Source organism: Phasianus colchicus, chromosome 7, assembly GCF_987193195.1.
Source record: "Phasianus colchicus chromosome 7, bPhaCol1.hap1.1, whole genome shotgun sequence".
NCBI lineage: Eukaryota > Metazoa > Chordata > Aves > Galliformes > Phasianidae > Phasianus > Phasianus colchicus.
In genome coordinates, this window is record NC_143442.1 from 33,252,288 (window position 1) to 33,269,061 (window position 16,774).

The 16,774-nt window shown below is 42.8% G+C and overlaps 1 protein-coding gene across 23 annotated transcripts in view; it reads right to left on the bottom strand.

The window, feature by feature from the left end:
* The window catches only part of IKZF2 (IKAROS family zinc finger 2), a 105,190-nt gene that overhangs the window by 19,260 nt on the left and 69,156 nt on the right, over positions 1 to 16,774 (bottom strand). For 18 of the 23 annotated variants that reach the window (XM_031604584.2, XM_031604582.2, XM_031604585.2 and 15 more), the window contains one exon: positions 1,456 to 1,563. The exons of the other annotated variants lie outside the window; for them this stretch is intronic. In XM_031604584.2, coding sequence (XP_031460444.2) covers positions 1,456 to 1,563 — 108 coding nt within the window. The remainder of the gene's footprint in view (positions 1 to 1,455; positions 1,564 to 16,774) is intronic. 23 annotated transcript variants of the gene reach the window in all.

The window sequence follows — 16,774 nt, forward strand, 5'->3', positions numbered from 1 at the left end:
AACACCACTGTATGCTTGTAGTACATCAGCACGCAGTAAAACAACGGCAAAACATTACACCTACACACCCTTTGTTTTCTAGGCACACCTGTCTTTGCAATACATATCTCCAGAGCACAAAACAGCTGCCTAACACCTACATCTACCTGCCAGTTGTTTATGGTGTTGTACAACAAGCAGCTAGCAGAGCAGTGCTGTGCTCCTGATGCTCAGCCCTTCCTTCTGTGGCAAGTGGTGTTAAATAGATGATATATAAGCTCCAAGGATTTCATCCATGCTACAAATACACATGTGCACACAGAGAGGACAGGCAAACACAGCTATCGATGCAAACTTTCAAGTGACTACACCTTTGTATATAATGCACACAGGCCAGAGTGCAGTGTAAATCAAGAGTACAACAGCTATAGCACTGGGATCCTTATTTGTACCTTCAGGTACTGCCTGCAGCCTTTTATTTCTTTAGTAGCTCACTGTGATTTATCTCACAGCTTCTAGCAGTTATTGGCTCTGCTATTTAATTTGATTCATCAGATTGTGTTTATTTATTAACTGATCTGCACAGTTTTACAGATAAAACAACGTTCCAATCTGCCACAAGGGTTATAAATAAGTAGGCAGTAGTTTTTGTGCCAGAAGCTTAACAAACAAACAAACTCCTGTTTCACTGGCACGATCATACAATTATTGAAATCTCCCTAACCATCCAGACCAAACCATCCTGTCACAGTCTCTCAGCACCCATTAAATACATTAAAAACAGAAAAGCAACAAGTTTGCAAGCCGATTTCTTCCTTTGGAACACAGGCCAGAAACAGGTTCCTTTGCAGGTTTGTATGCTTCATCTGTGTGGAACAATGTATGAAAATGGAAAAAAAAAAATTGTCTAAGTGAAACTATGCTAACAAATGAAATAGTAAATCAAGTAAAATGCACATAAAGGACGACGACGTTGTACTTATTTCTGAAAAGGACAAAATCCCTGGTTACTTGCTCTGAATTCATGTCCCATAAAACATGTACTGCAACAGACAGAAGCTCTCATCACATACTTCTCTTAACTCTCTTACCTTCAAAATAAGAGCTTCAAAGCCAGCAGAAAGGAGCTGACACTCACTTCAGTTGGTATTAACGGCAACAGAGCTCTCAGATCTCCCCTCCATTTGAAAGTCTCAGCACAGATGTTCTGCACTTGTGCTGTGAGCGCAGTGTCCTCGTGCCATACCAACGTGCCCCATACCTTCCAAGCACCCCTGGCACTTAGCAGGGGTGTCTCAAAAATTTTACAAGGACTCTGAAATGGTTAAACACTATTAAAAAGAAACATGTGTCTAAATAGCACCGTGGTGGTGAGATAAACTAACAAAAACCAGGAAGACTACAAATAACTGGGTGTTTTTATCACTTTGCCAGCTTTAAAATCGCTTAAAGGCAACTAGGCTTACTGCAACTCACTTGTAGAGGGTAAGAGGTCCTGCGACATATACAGGAGCTCACTGCTGTAGTTCAGTGGTCTGCTCTGGACAGGAATCTCCTCCTGCAGTGCCATCTCTATACCTGGAACTGGGTGGAAGCAGGATGGAGGTTAAATCTTAACTGCATTTACTAGCTCTGTACTTTCCACTCCACTTCAGACCTTTAACATGATATTAAAGTCGACTTGATACGTGGAGCATTCATCAGTTTATGTAACAAACCTTCCAAAATACCCTCTTCAGTTTAAATCTGCTCCAGAAGCACAGCAAAGAGGAACAACGAGAACACATTTAGGTGGCTCTGTTGTTCCCCTGCCTTGCCTGCTCAGTGGCACAGCTAAGCAGGAGCAGGAGGGAACCCACACTTCAGTGGGAGTCATGCCAGGAAGCAGCAGGCTCTGGGGGGAGAGGAGCAGCTCACAGCCCAGCAAGGGTGTGGATACCTCGGCTCAGAGCAGGAATGCTGCTGGACAAACACTCCCTTGAGAAGCTCTCGTTTGTGCTTTTACTATTTTTTTTTCTTGCTTTTTTCCCCTTTGGGTAAAACAAGCACAGACATTGGGCCAGATTCATAGGCAGGGTAAATGGAAGTAATTCCCCGAAGCCAATTTACATCCGTTGCTTACAGTTCAGTTATTCCAAGTGCTGTCCCTTTGCATATCTTGCAGGAGCCCTTTAGCATTTCATTATAAAGTCAACAAAACCTTTGAATTACTTCAAGCAAGCAGTGCCAAACGTAGTATTACCAGTTATTTTATACTATCTAAATAAAGGGCGAGAGAATACCTGACATTTAACTTCCACTATAGCATGAAGTAGTTTTGTTTTTCCTGCACAAAAACACCAAACAAGCCCTTAACTCTAGATCATTCCTTCTCATCCCATGGCAATGAGTTCTACATATACACTGCTGCATGAGAAAAACCTATTTCTTTTTGCACCTGACCCCTTTCCAGCTTTGTGTCTGATATCAGGAGATTTGACTCTAGTTTCCCTTGAGTAAATTTTCTCTTTTCTTGTCAATGCCATAAACAGAGTTTTGGAAGCAGACTATTAGCAGCAAGCTGTCATAAAGATAATAGCAAGAAGGAAGAAATAATGTTGACAGTTCCTGTGCTTTTCCCAACCACTGGAGCTGGGAGTTTTCACTTATTTTGATCAAGGCCAGCAATAAAGCGAACCTTGCTTCCAAAAACAGGTCAGGCAGCAAAACTAATGGGCTCCTTTGGGACATGAAAATTTTTACTCATACTTTCCCTATTGCCCAAGAACAAGCGTGGTCTGTGCCACTGTGTTAGTCTCATAAATACCTGCTGTCCAAGCATGGGTTTTGTCATCTCTTGCACAGATGTCAAATGAGGACTGACTCCTCTCACATATGTAGTTCTCTGCCAACGTGCCTGACATAGATTTTACCACTAGATTACAGAAGAGCTTGAAATAAGGGTGAGACAGGGAAACAAGCAGACAGCACTGAGCCTAGCTGTGCTGCCTGCTGCTGAAAAGGCTCCTCCAGCTCACTGCTCTTCTCAGCACACAGCACTTACTGCGGCTTCATTCAAGCAAAGGAATCCAACACCACAAGAGCTGGATAGATACCTCCTGTCCCACCATGCCTTCCTTCTGCAATCATGCTGCCACTTGCTGGTATTCAACACTCCATGTTCAAAGTTAGCCATGGCATTTAGCAGGGAAAAAAAAAAAAAAAAAAACAGGATAATTTCTTGATGAGAACAATTCTCAGCAAAACAAAAATTAACATGAAAACTGTCTATTAGAGAACAATTGGATCTTTGAGAAATGAACCCAGGCTTCTGGACAGCCTCTGTTCTAGTGCAAGCCTGTACATATCAAATATCTGTGTTTGACACTGAGGTTACATTAATCTCTTTCGGGTAGTAAAATCCAGCAATTCCTGTTAGTCTCAGTATCTTCCCTAGATTTTCTTGTAGAACAGAAAACAAATAATGACATTGCCAGAGCACTTGCAGTTCTTTCGAGTTTTTTAAGGTTTGGTCAGTTGAAATAATGAGAAGGGAGGGAGGGAGGGAGCAATGATTTGGGATTTTAGGGTGTTTCTTTTATTGGTGTGATTAGTTTTGCAATACAAGCTCTGGATAGTTTCAGAAAGTGTATCCTGGCTGAAAAAAAAGCAGACAAAATGAAAGGAAATTAAATATGGGTGTGAAATTAAACTAAAAGAAAGTAAAAGAACAGGAAAGAAAAGCATTTACTTGGGCTAAAAGAGAGAAAAGCTGGAAAACAAGACACAGCTCTCTAAACACTCAAAAATATGTTTAAAAGGTTTCCTGTAAAAGCAGAGAGTTTAGGAAACTCTGAGTACATTTAACTGCATTCCTTGATGAAAGAAAAAAAAAAATCACAGTGAAGCCTTCACCACACTATTCAAACTGGGGATTTCGATGAGAAGTCTGAAGCAAAAGCAGAAGTGTGTAAAACGTTTCTTGTTTCACAATGCCTGGGAGAAAAAAAAAAAATTGGTTCATCCTTTGCAGAACATGTTGGGGACAGTAAAGTTTCCTTGTCTTTTCATCTTTGGCTTGAATTTGGGCAGAGAAAACCGTATCTCTCTGAGTTCTATGTTACTTGACACAAAATGATCCTTTCCCACCTCTTCACCAACGATGCAGTCATATCTCTGTGTCCATATATCAACCATCTCTAATTCAGCCTGGAATTTATGCTGATTAAGGCAGAAATCTTGTGCTTCTGAACCAGATCTGTGCTTGCAGTCTCTTGAAGTTGGCTCCTCGTGAGCCCCTGGGCCAAACTCATCGTTTGCAGAAGGCTAATGATAGGAATATAATGGATACATTTTTCAATACAGCTGCTGTGGACATTTTACTGCAGCATGTAAAAGTCAAACAAAGCACATTTTCTGCTGGATGATCTATTTTTTGTTGGAATGAAGCTGCTCGGTTCCAAAGCATGCCAACAATCCATCGTTTCACGCTGCTCTACGGTAATGCAGCTATGGATATTGAGACAGATCTGATCCTACAGTGCTAAAAGCATGTGCAGTTCTCCCCTTAGCAAGCTATGGTACCATGACTTCCTTCAGCTTCCAGCTCTTGGAGTCAGTTGACCAAAGGGAAAGATTAGCTTACATGTTTTTTCCCTCCCTCCCTTAGAAAAAAAACCATCTTTAGGTGAATAGAAAGGCCAATTTATCACCTTTCACTGCCCTCATTTGTTAGCATTTATAACCTGAAGTGTTCAGATTCATGATTTGTTTTTTTAATTCCTGGAGTTAGAATCTCATCAATTCTGCCAACATTAATGCAGTTTCTTCAGGTTAATACTACAGTTGTTATCAAAAGCACAGTTCAAAAACACTTTTGTGTACAAACCTATTTTCCTACTGGAAATCTTCTGCTTTCCTGTTGTTTTAAAATCCACTGGTGTTGAGATGTCTCTCCCTAAATGTGCTTTTACTTATGCCTTAAATCATTTCCCTGCTCTATCCTGGTGTTTTATAGGAAGAAAACTGATATTACATATGAATCACAGAATAATGTGCCTCCTACAAAAGACATCACTCTATTAGGAACACATTTTAAGTGGCACATTTACTGTGCATTTAATTTTCATTTACAGTATGTGCTCTGCATCCAGCACACTGCCTATATCAGTTTTAGTTTTCATAACCTATTCCTGACACCTAATACAAGCTGGGAGTGCTGCTCCAGGATTTGGCAAGAAGGAACAGGTTGTGGATGAGCAGGTTTCTCTGACTCACCAACACGGATCAACAAGGAAAAATAAAAGGGAGAGCGTGGAGATTGCAAAGGGAAGAAAAAAGAGAGCGTGAGGGGGGAGTGACGTGTTTCTGTGGATGCGGTGTGTAATGCAGCTGGCAGCATGCCTGCTCGCAGTGCCACTGAGTTCCAGACATGCCAGCCCAGCTGACTCAGCTCTTAGGAAGAAGGAAAGAGGAGGGAGAATTTCGCAAACGTTTCTGATTGCCAAGAGATGGAGGTTGCTGGACTCTCCTCAAAGATTTTCAAAGCTGTCTTTTGCTTCGGGGATTCGACTGGTGCCCGCGGAGAGGTACAAGAGAAAGATACTCACTCAATAATCTCATACAGAACTGCTGTTATTGAATCATGCCTCTACAGCTGCTGGAAACCCAGCAGCACAGCTCCGGCCCACAAAGCAAAAAGTGTCAGCCTTTCCTGGCCAAAGCTAGCTGCTCTTAGACAAGCCACTGTCTCCAAGGAGACCAGCAAAGCGCATGCAGCTGAAGGGTATCCAAGTGAGAGAGAGTCTATGGCCCGTGTCGCTTTTCTATATAAAAATTTCATCATCAGTTTCTCACCACTGCATCCTTTATGTGTGATTTATTTACTAGGAATAGCTCCAAGCCCTTAAAGGGCTCTGCCTGTCTGAGAGAGCCGCTCTGTCCCATGCATTTCAGAGCAGCCCAGGTCCTGCACGGCTGTGGGGGTGAAAGACTGTGCTTTTCCAGGCTTCCACTCCTAACTGAGAAGAGGTAGGAGCAAGAAAATAGCTATTTTCTAGCACTAAGAACTGCAACACAGACAGGCTAAGGCCCACACTGTCAATAGGCACACACAGCCCGTAATTCTCATTGAAATCAAGTAGACCTCAGTGCTTTTGAAGATAAGAGCCAACGTGAACCGGGTCCAAAATCAGCGCTAGGAACTGAGCTTGTCTTAATTCCCTCATCAGGATCCTCACCACAGGCTTGGCCCTAAGCCTTTCCAGGGCACATGAGAGTATTCAGGCTGGCCTGAGTTCCCCCAGAGGGGACGGAAGGACACACATGTGGGGAGCACGTTCCCCCATCCTCTACTCTGATCAACTGGCTCTCCAGGCAGAAGGAGCCTCAGGACAGCAGCATCTCAGTTGACTGACCCCACAGCTCCTGCTGACCAACACAGCCCCTCAAACTGCTCACACACTCTTGCATACTTAACGTGAACAAAAGGAGCAAGGTTAAGGCACAGGCTTTCCCAAAAGGCAATGCTGTGCAGCACACAGATAACTGTGTGGCTGGGGAGTGCCCTGGCCAGGTGCTCTTTGTCAAAGTTTCAATAGGCAGGGCCTCAGCTGCATTTCTCCAGCTTCAGGAATGAAGATAGAGATCTCATCTCTCTGTTGCAAAGCAAAGAGGGAACTTGGGGCACCCTGTCTGAAATCAACACAGCACAGTTATGCAAAACTTGTGTGCAACTGGCATCTCTTGTGTAATCCTCCTTGTAATTGGCCTCGCTAACTACTCCAGAAAGGAAGGAGGGGCAGAGGGTGGAGAAAGTTCACACTTAGATCAAATAAAAAATGGGAAAATATCCAGAAAGCTTTAGTCAGGTAAAAACACAGTTCCCTCTCATGGGAAACCTCCAGGACAGGTTTCCTTGAACTTCATACAGGGTTATAAATAGGAGGAGAGTCACGCAGAGTTCAGTACCAGTTCACTATAAAAAAATCTCAACATTCTAATTTTCCTTCTCGAGTGATATCCATCAATATCTAGCTGTAAGCCAATTCATAATTACAGGTTGCTGAGAGCTCAGAACAGATCAGCTGTGGTTTTCTCCAGCTCTGCTATGGCATGGTGCTAACCAGTTTACATGCTCACCCCCTGCCCACCACCACTTCTCTCGGCTTTCTTTCCAGACAGCAAAAGTACCTCTCTTACCCCTTAAAGCACTCATATGTTACCAAAAACGTCAGTGGCAGCTCTCCATTTTACGTAGCCCTGTAAAGCAGCTCAAAGATAGCAATGAAAGATGGCCTCAAACCCACGCTTGATTCCAAACTTTAACTTTCTTAAACTGAAAGGCATCATGGGCTCCTCCAACAACAGACAAAGGCCAGTTCCAAACGGTGCACTTCCTTTCCTCACAGGCAATATGCAAAAGCTTTTTGCCCTCGAAAATAGTTTTCTCAAGGGAAAGAAAAAAAAAAATTTTTTTCCTCCTTAGGGCTGCTGTGGTATTTTGCTGCTCAAACAAAGTATGTGCAAGTGGTCTCGGTTTTGCTGAGACGTGGCATTGTAGAGTCAGAACTGCATTTCCATCTCAAGTGCACAAGAGAGCTGTCACATCTCGGATCTCTGCTCTGTAAAAACAACTGCAGCTACCTCACAAGGCTGCCTGTGGAACAGGAGGATTCCTGATTCACTGCACTGCATCGCTCAAGCTAACAGTTATGCCATGAGACATCCAAAGACTGAGGGCTGGCTGTGTAACGCCTGTGTTTACAGCTGCCCCTTGATTCCTAATTTGTACATCCACGTGCCAATCTGAGCATCCAAATATTGGATTTGTGTAATAAACCCTGCCTACAAGGAAAATAAGGCCAAAAGAGGCCTCCGTAGGTTGACTTTAAAGGAACAAATGAACTGTATACCTTTAAACATCTAAGCTATTAGTCTCTCACCTGACAAGTTGTCCATCGTAGCTCTGGTGCATAAAGACAAGTAACTTAAATTAAGCTACCTTGGTGGTTAGGTACCTGATTTGCAAATTGGGTCTCCTAGGGCTTTTTCCTATTTCATTTTCCCTTCACTGAAAAGCTAGGCAACAACACATACCCACTTCACACAGGCTTTGGGCTGATGAAATAGATAGTGTTCATAAAGGAAACAAGATGCAAAAATTGCAGGCTAAGTAGTAAGTCCTTTAGTATTATTAATAATCACCTCACTATTGTGTCTAAGATAATCACGCGGGTACCAGGATATAATACCTCAGTGGTTATGGTAACGATATAAAGTTATTATTCCTTCCACTTTGTAATTATCTCATTTCACCATTGAACAAAGGATACGTAAAACTGGGGAGATAATACACAATGCTATGCAGCAGGGTCACCGTCAGCGATGGAATACTCTGCTAGGTACTGACATGCCCTTCATTGCAGCAATATGCCTGCACCTTGCAATCATACATGCATCCTGCACTCTCTCCACCACGACAAGGTTGATAAGTGGTCTTATTTTTATTTCACTGATAGGCAACTGAGGCAGAGATGAGGTTAAGGGGTCTGCAACTCTACTATTTTATTTCCAAAGAGTACAATGATTTCATAATCGAGATCCCTCACAAGAGAGTAGCCAAAATTCAAAATCAGCAATCAAAAAAGATGGGAAGATAAAAACAGTCTAGAGCAGAATCAACACTGGACAGATGACTGCAGACTATAAATGTTGTCGCAGTGTAAACTGAGTACAGGAATTATTCAGTCACAGAAGATGGTGTTAGGAAAAGCAATGATCTGCAGCAAAAGAAACTGTAGTTTAGGTTAAGTATCAGGATGAGAGTCAGTTGTAAGAAGCAGATGGGAAGTGGAATCATCTCCCTAGGGAAGCAATAGAAACAGCTTCTCAGGATGTTTAAAGAACAGGTTAGGCATGCTGCTTAAGACTGCTGCTATCATATTCATCTGCTTTTTTGATGCTAGCTAAAGCCCACATGCAGCACTGTAGCACAATAAAAGCCTGGAGGAAAGAAAAAGTCACCATCACATTTGCTTCTGCAAAGCAAGATGACTGGTATAAACTCGCAATGGAAAAGTGTCCATTTTCTCTCCAGAGCACAGAAGAGCACTTATTCAGGCTGGCCTGTCTCATGAGAAGGACATGAAGTGCTAACATGGAGAGCAGACAGAAAACAGGCACAAATCTGGACTTCAGCAGCCCTGTACCAGACACACACATCTCACTGCTGGCACTACACACTAAGTAGGAAGGAACAAATCAATATTTTTCACGTCCCTAAGTCTTGCACCCCCATACCTCTATGTGGGGACCAAGGAGGTAAATCCCTCCCCACTGTAAGGGTTGAGCAAGTCCGAGAGTGCCTCCTTAGACTGAATGAGTATAAGTCTATGGGGCCAGATGGCGTGCATCCCAGGGTCCTGAAGGAGCTGGCTGAGGTGGTTGCTGAGCCGCTCTCCATCATATTTGAGAAGTCGTGGCTGTCAGGTGAGGTCCCGGACGATTGGAGGAAGGGTCACGTCACTCCCATTTACAAGAAGGGGAGCAGGGAGGACCCAGGTAACTACAGGCCGGTGAGTCTCACCTCCGTGCCTGGGAAGATTATGGAACAGATCCTCCTGGACAATATGCTTGATCACATAAAGAACGAGCACGTGATCCTAGATAGCCAGCATGGCTTCACCAGGGGAAGGTCATGCTTAACTAATCTTGTGGCCTTCTATGATGGAGTGACGGCATTGGTGGACGAAGGGAAGGCAACTGATGTCATTTACCTGGACCTGAGCAAGGCCTTTGACATGGTCCCCCATCACATCCTCATCTCCAAACTGGAGGGAGGTGGATTTGACGGGTGGACAACTAGATGGATAAGCAATTGGTTGAAAGGCCGCAGACAGAGGGTGGTGGTCAATGGCTCTATGTCCAGGTGGAGGCCGGTAACGAGCGGTGTCCCTCAAGGGTCTGTCTTGGGACCGGTGCTCTTTAACATCTTTATTAATGACATCGATGAGGGAATGGAGTGCACCCTCAGCAAGTTTGCTGATGACACCAAGCTGAGTGGTGCAGTCGATACGGTGGAGGGAATGGAGGCCATTCAGAGGGACCTTGACAGGCTGGAAAGCTGGGCTCGGGTGAACCTAATGAGGTTCAATAAGGCAAAGTGCAAGGTTTTGCACTTGGGCCGGAAGAACCCCAGGCACCTGTACAGGCTGGGGGGAGTTGTCCTTGAGAGCAGCTCGGCAGAGAAAGACCTAGGGGTCCTGATAGATGAGAAACCTAACATGAGCCAGCAGTGCGCTCTGGCAGCCCGGAAAGCAAATGGGATCCTGGGCTCCATCAGGAGAGGGGTGGTCAGCAGGGATAGGGAGGTGATTGTCCCTCTCTACTCTGCTCTTGTGAGGCCCCATCTGGAGTACTGTGTTCAGGTGTGGAGCCCTCAGTACAAAAAAGACATGGAGATTTTGGAAAGGGTCCAGAGGAGGGCCACGAAGATGATCAGGGGGCTGGAGCACCTCCCCTATGAGGACAGGCTGAGGGAGTTGGGTTTGTTCAGCCTGGAGAAGAGAAGGTTGCGGGGCGACCTCATTGCAGCCTTTCAATATCTGAAGGGAACTTACTCCCAGGAGGGGAGTAAACTCTTCATAAGGGCTGATAATAGCAGGACACGGGGAAATGGTTTTAAGTTAAAAGAGGGAAGATTTAGGTTGGATGTTAGGGGGAAGTTTTTTACTAGGAGGGTGGTTAGGTCCTGGAACAGGCTGCCCAGGGATGTTGTGGATGCCCCGTCCTTGGAGGTGTTCAAGACCAGGTTGGACGAGGCTCTGGGCAACCTGATCTAGTAAAGGTGTATGTTCGGTGGCCCTGCTAGGCAGGGGGGTTGGAACTACATGATCCTTGAGGTCCCCTCCAACCCAGGTCATTCTGTGATTCTGTGTGATTCTGTAATATTAATGAGAGATGATTCCAGGTGAATCTTACACCATGCTGAAGCTGTCTAAACAAGGACCTTGACACCCCAACTACCATGGTGCTGTCTGAGCTGGATGCAGTGAGAGAAGATCCAGAAAGTCTGAAGAAAAAGGCAAAGGACACCCTGCCCTCTCCTTGTGAGCAATTTATGGCAGTGCAGAACTGAAATGTGCCCTTGGGAACTTTTCTTCATGGTAAATTTGCAGCACTGGGGGCACTAATATTCCATTTCCTTCCCCATTTTGGGATGCAGGACCTCCCTACCTTAACGCAAAACTCATCCTTGCCATGGATCCAGAGACCCAACCTGACACCAAACACGTGAGTCTGCTACCCTGGCTCACTAAGAAAAGGAAACTAGGTTGATCAGGAAAGGAAGAGACACTGCAACCTTTCTCTCCAGATCTTCTCTTTCCACTTCTCTCTGCTGGTAAGAGAGGCCTGGCTGGCAGTCCTGCTTCTGGCAGAGACCTAACAAGGCTGTGCTCCATCAGGTTATAGCAGGAGGCACAAGACTTGTCTCAGACACCATGATAACTCTTAGCACCTAAGAATCTTGCTGAGAACTGACATGCAGAACAACTGTATTCCTCAGTACTGGCGTCTCTCATTGCTAGCAGGTGGGGTGAGCCTTTCTCTAATCAGTCAACTTACAAAGTGGGCCCAAAGCACTAGAAGGAACGGGGCACTTCTGCTTACATGCTGAAGAAGCAGGGAACTGTACAGCGTCTGTTCCCATCATCTCAATTGCACACCATAGTGAGAAAGGAAAAAAAAAAAAAAAAGACAGAGAAAAGCTGATACCCATTGCTGAGAGAGATTCATGAGGCTGGTACACACAGCACATTTACCCATGCTTGCCAGGACCACTTCTCCTATTTCTCTGTCTTATCTATAAGAAACAGATCTGTTGGGTTGAACAGTCAAGGACTGATTCATAACTGCTGCAGATAAGAGGGAATCTTCAAGACTGTTAAAGGTCCAACAAGCAAAAAGCAAATACTTCTTGCTTTGGGTGGAAACTCGCCTTTTCACAAGTTCCCCCTGAACACAAAGTCCAAGTCCCTTTTTCTGGAAAGATCATAATCTTACAGCATCTTTAAATCAAAGAGGGTTTCTCATTGATAATGTGCTCTATAGAAGCTTGGTCATGCTAAGATTTTTCTATACCAAGATAATTCTGAGCATGAAAAAGATGATCGTTTTGTGTAGCTTACACTTGACGCACTAGGGCTCTGGAGGTGAAAGTGAATCCAGCACTTCAAGGCTCAGGTTCAGATTTAGTGAAGCATGGGATACAAGTTGACTCTGCATAGATTAAGCTTCAAAGAAGAATGCCTTGGAGATAAAAGGCCTTACATAGCAAACTCCTACCCTTGTATACATTTTGATCTGCTTAACTTCCAATGTTGCACATACAAACAATATGGAAAGCAGAATACTTGAGATTTTAGAGACTACAGCACAGAGTGAAAGCCTGGAAGGTACTGGAAGCACTGATGAGAAAGCAGAGCTGCTTTGGTATTGTGCACATACTAACAGCAGATTAGAAGCTGGGATCTGATATGAAAATCAAATGATTTGGGGAAGTGATTAATTCCACTGAGTTCAACTAAATCAGCGTAAGAAAAACTGAGACAAAGAGCAGCTCTGCCTGATGAAAGAGAGCTCTAAAAAGCCCACTGGCTCATCACAGCTGAGGAAAGATGCTGTTTACTAACCTACTTGCAGAACTAGGATTTGTGTGCAAAATATTGTCTCCTCCCCTTCACGTACTTTCTTCATTTTTCAGATAGTGTCCTACTTGCTCACATTAAATTCTTTTCCCTTCATTCATGATATACTTGAGTCAGTCCAGCTCTGGGTGTAATGAGACCTTTAGGTCCCAAGACTCTTCTAATTATGATGTTCTCATCATTAAAAGCATGGTTACAGAGTAGACATCGACTTCAGCCAAGTCTTTTGAGAGTGGAGTTGTTAAAAGTGGTACAAGTCTCTTTGAGATGAAAAAAGCAATTTACAACATAGACTCGTTATTATTCTTAATCATCATCTTTGCCACTCTCCCAATAATTCTCACTGGCTTTTGACAGGCAGTGCTTCATGCACAGCGTTGTGTTTTTCAGCTGTGTGCCAGTTCATCCAATTTTTCAGCTGGACTGAGGCACTCACAGGTGAGATGACTGAGATGACTCTCCCAGACATGCATTGGGTCAGGCATTTTGTCAGAATTAAGAATTGGGTCCCTTCTGCCTCTCAGCAGTCAGTGCATGCACAAACATCACTGCTCCATTTCCCTAAGAAAAGGTCCTGCTGACAAGAACCATGCAATTGCAGGCTAGGAGGACACCACCCGTGGCTGGGAGGATGCTTTGTTTGGTAACACAAGGAACCAAGAAAAAAGCCCTTATGGAAAAGAAAAGTAGAGTTGCAAAGCCAGAAATACAGAAAGAGTTACTAAATTTCCTTTCCACGTAGAAGGGGAATTTACCTTTTTAATGAGACGTGTTGTGCGCTGTACATACTTTGCTGAGAGTGTGCTTTTGGGAGTTTTTGCCTAAGCCTTTCTTTTCAAAACAAATGCTTCACTGCTTTTCTTTTGCAAATAATATGATTCCATTACTTCAGTGCTATTAAAAAGCTGGGTAGTAACAAAGTGCAGCAGCAATACAGAAAGAAGAGAGGGAAGAAGAAACAAATATTTGTAAAAAGCAGAAAAGGGAAAAATAATTTTCTAGAAAGGAAAGAGGTGGCTTGGAAGCAAATTTTAAAATGCATTGTGAGGAAAAGCTTTTGTGACAGGAAAAAATAATGATGTGACTACCCAGTTTTTAGGAAGAAATAAACAGTAAAACTGCTGTCATATATGAATAGCACATACATACTCCCACAGTAAGGGAATGTGATTGAGGTTGCCAAGACAAAGACAGGAAAATAGTGAAGTTCTAGAATTAAGGATGCTTGAGAAGGCTTTATTTGGCCTGTGTGTATGCATGACCAGACAGCCTTTTAATTACATAAATCATGTAACAGGTGTCCCACGGGGATTCCCACTTAAGAGAACCTAACTCTGCTTTTTGTTTCCTCTTTAGCAAGTGATCCTGTCCCTCATTTACTGCTTCCTACCCAAGCCCCGCTCTGAAAACTAACACACCAATGTTTTCTACAGGCTTTTCTAGATTGCTCATCAGTGCAGCCTTGGCTTTTTTCAGAACTATCAAAGTGTCTCTGTTTAAAATAGTGTTATGTGGAAAAGGTTGACTTGGCTCTTTTAGACACAAGGAACTCACCTCCAAAACAAAACTGATAATTTTACACACCCTCTCAGCAAAGCCTGATTTTTCAGAATGAAGAAGCATCAGGTTGTACACCATATCTTTTGAAGTACAAAGATACACACCTAGGTGCATTAAATATCAGATCTGTCAGAACAATCGTTTTCCTTAAAAGTTTTGCTTTGCTTATTAGTTGCCTACAGAAGAATTTGTCTCATCTATCTTGTACGTGTCTTTGTTTAGCTGTGCAGTTCTAGAGATGACAGAGGATATGAGCATGTCTCAGGGTAACACAGCAGGTCCTTTCTGACTTCCATCAGGGACTGGCTTTGTCTGGATATCTTCCTCTTTAGAACAGCAAATGTTAGGCAAGATAAAGCCAATGCCTCCTACCTGGTCACACACCCTTCAGGAAGGGGCTACCTGCTTTTGCTCCAGCCCCCTACAGCCTGTGCTTAGACTCAGGTCCTGGAAGCCAGCTTGGGCATCTCTTCAGTATCACCTCTGTTGTGGAACCTCAGAGCTAATCCTAGAAACAGTATCTGAAACTCCTGTAAGAACTGTCAGGCTCAAGCTAGCTCTTAGTGCAATTCTCTGCAGGAATCTCTCCCCAGGCATTATCCAACTGTTGTCCTGAAGGCATCATTATGTTGCTGAAACCAAAGAAGCTGTGTGTGGGAGGAAAATATAGACACAAAGTTCATCAGAACTGCATATGTCAGTAAAAGGTAAATAACTGCAGGAGCGAATAACTGCAAGATAAGTCCTTAATTATTTAGGGTTAAACAGCAGTAAGTACTACAGATGTGAAGTAATACTTTGCTAACCAGTCATCCTAGAAACACATAATAAGATACAATTCTGTACAAGATCATGATACTCAGAAAGACTTAAAAAGGAAATAATATTAAACAGCACAAACCAAATAATCCTACAAAGGCAAAAACAAAACAAAAAAACAGCCACCAAAACAATATATATATATTTTTAAGCTAATAGTAGTTTCATTTCAAACCTCTCTGAGGTGCTTCTGCTAATTTATGTTAGTAATTCCTTACTTTTTCACCTTTCCTGTCCTACTGTATGAAAACCCTGCACTAGGAACAGGAAAAATGGACTAACTGGCAGCAGTGATGAGGAGGTGGAACTGATTAAGTAGTGACACAAAGTGCTTTCAAAATCACAGATCAAGCTAGCTCGGAGAAAAAAAAAAAAGATAAAAAATGTCTTCAATTCCTTTCCTTCTTGCATATATTGCCTTCCACTTAGAGTGAGCAGCTTAAAACATTCTTGAGAAGAAAAGTGGTGGCTTTTTTTTTTTTCTTTTTCTTAATTAATAGCACTCTTGTTTAAAGAGGAAATGGATACATAACATAAAAAAATGAAATTTGTCTTGCATTTGTGAAATCATGTGCCAGATTCTCAGGTAATGCCAAATAATAATACTTGCCATGCTTAGGAGATATGATTCTAAACTGTATTAACTAAGGAGCTGATCTAAAGAGCTTTCCTTTTATAACTGCCAAAACATATTCAGATTCACCTCAATTTAGGCATAAATGTACCAGACTAAAACTGGATTGAAGTCTCATACTGCAAAATTGTTTTCAATCTTTTCTGTCTATAATACAACTACATGATATACTGTTTTTTTTTCTGGTCAGAAATAACATAAAATGTATGAACTTGATGAAGTTCACACAGTTTTGCTGTAGTCTTCAAGGCCTACCTGCAAGGCTCTGATGTGCAGTTTATTAAATCATAAAAGCACTTGCAGAGTAAGCAGATAGGAAACAGTTTAAATCCCTTGGGAATGTCTATCCATCTTCTCCATGAACAAGGTTCACAACTGTGGGCATAAAACCAACCCAGCTACATGTCTGGGACAGAAAGACACATTCATTTCCATGCCCATATAGGTTGGGTGCTAGGTTGGGCAATATTGCAGGTTTTTAACTCTTCATCTTTGAATGCTATTCTAGAAATTGTCTTGGAGAGCAATGAGAGAGCACTTGGCTGTTTCTCTTGAGTCTCTACTCAAAACAGTTGTAGCTGACTGCTTTTAGTGATAACACTCCCTTAAAATTGCATTGTGAGTACAGCTGAACACAACTATGTCAGTTAGGGAAGGAGCTCCAGTGGGACCCATATGCATAAGCTGCTTAGATGCCTTCTGAAAAACCCATGCTTTAATTGTGTTTCATCTTCACGCAAAAAGCAGAAAGATCAGCCATGTACTCTTTACACAGGAAGAATGAATAATTGCTATCAGTAGCTGGATCTAGGTAATAAAAATCTATATTCATACTGTGAAAATGATTTTCAACCTCAACATTCATGTTTTGCCATGTAAGTTCTTCGACGTCATGATTCCTTTCTTAATTAAATTGTGGATATCTTCATTGTGTTCTCTTTTTTACTAAATTTCAAGTTGAAATTACTGTTACGGTCAGATGTGTGAAAATCACAAGGCACGCTGTTCCACAGACATCTTTCCCTTTTGACTTTCAGATCAAATCCTCTCAGCTGACACCTCTCAGGCAATACTCTTTCAGCCTAGCCCCGTGCTT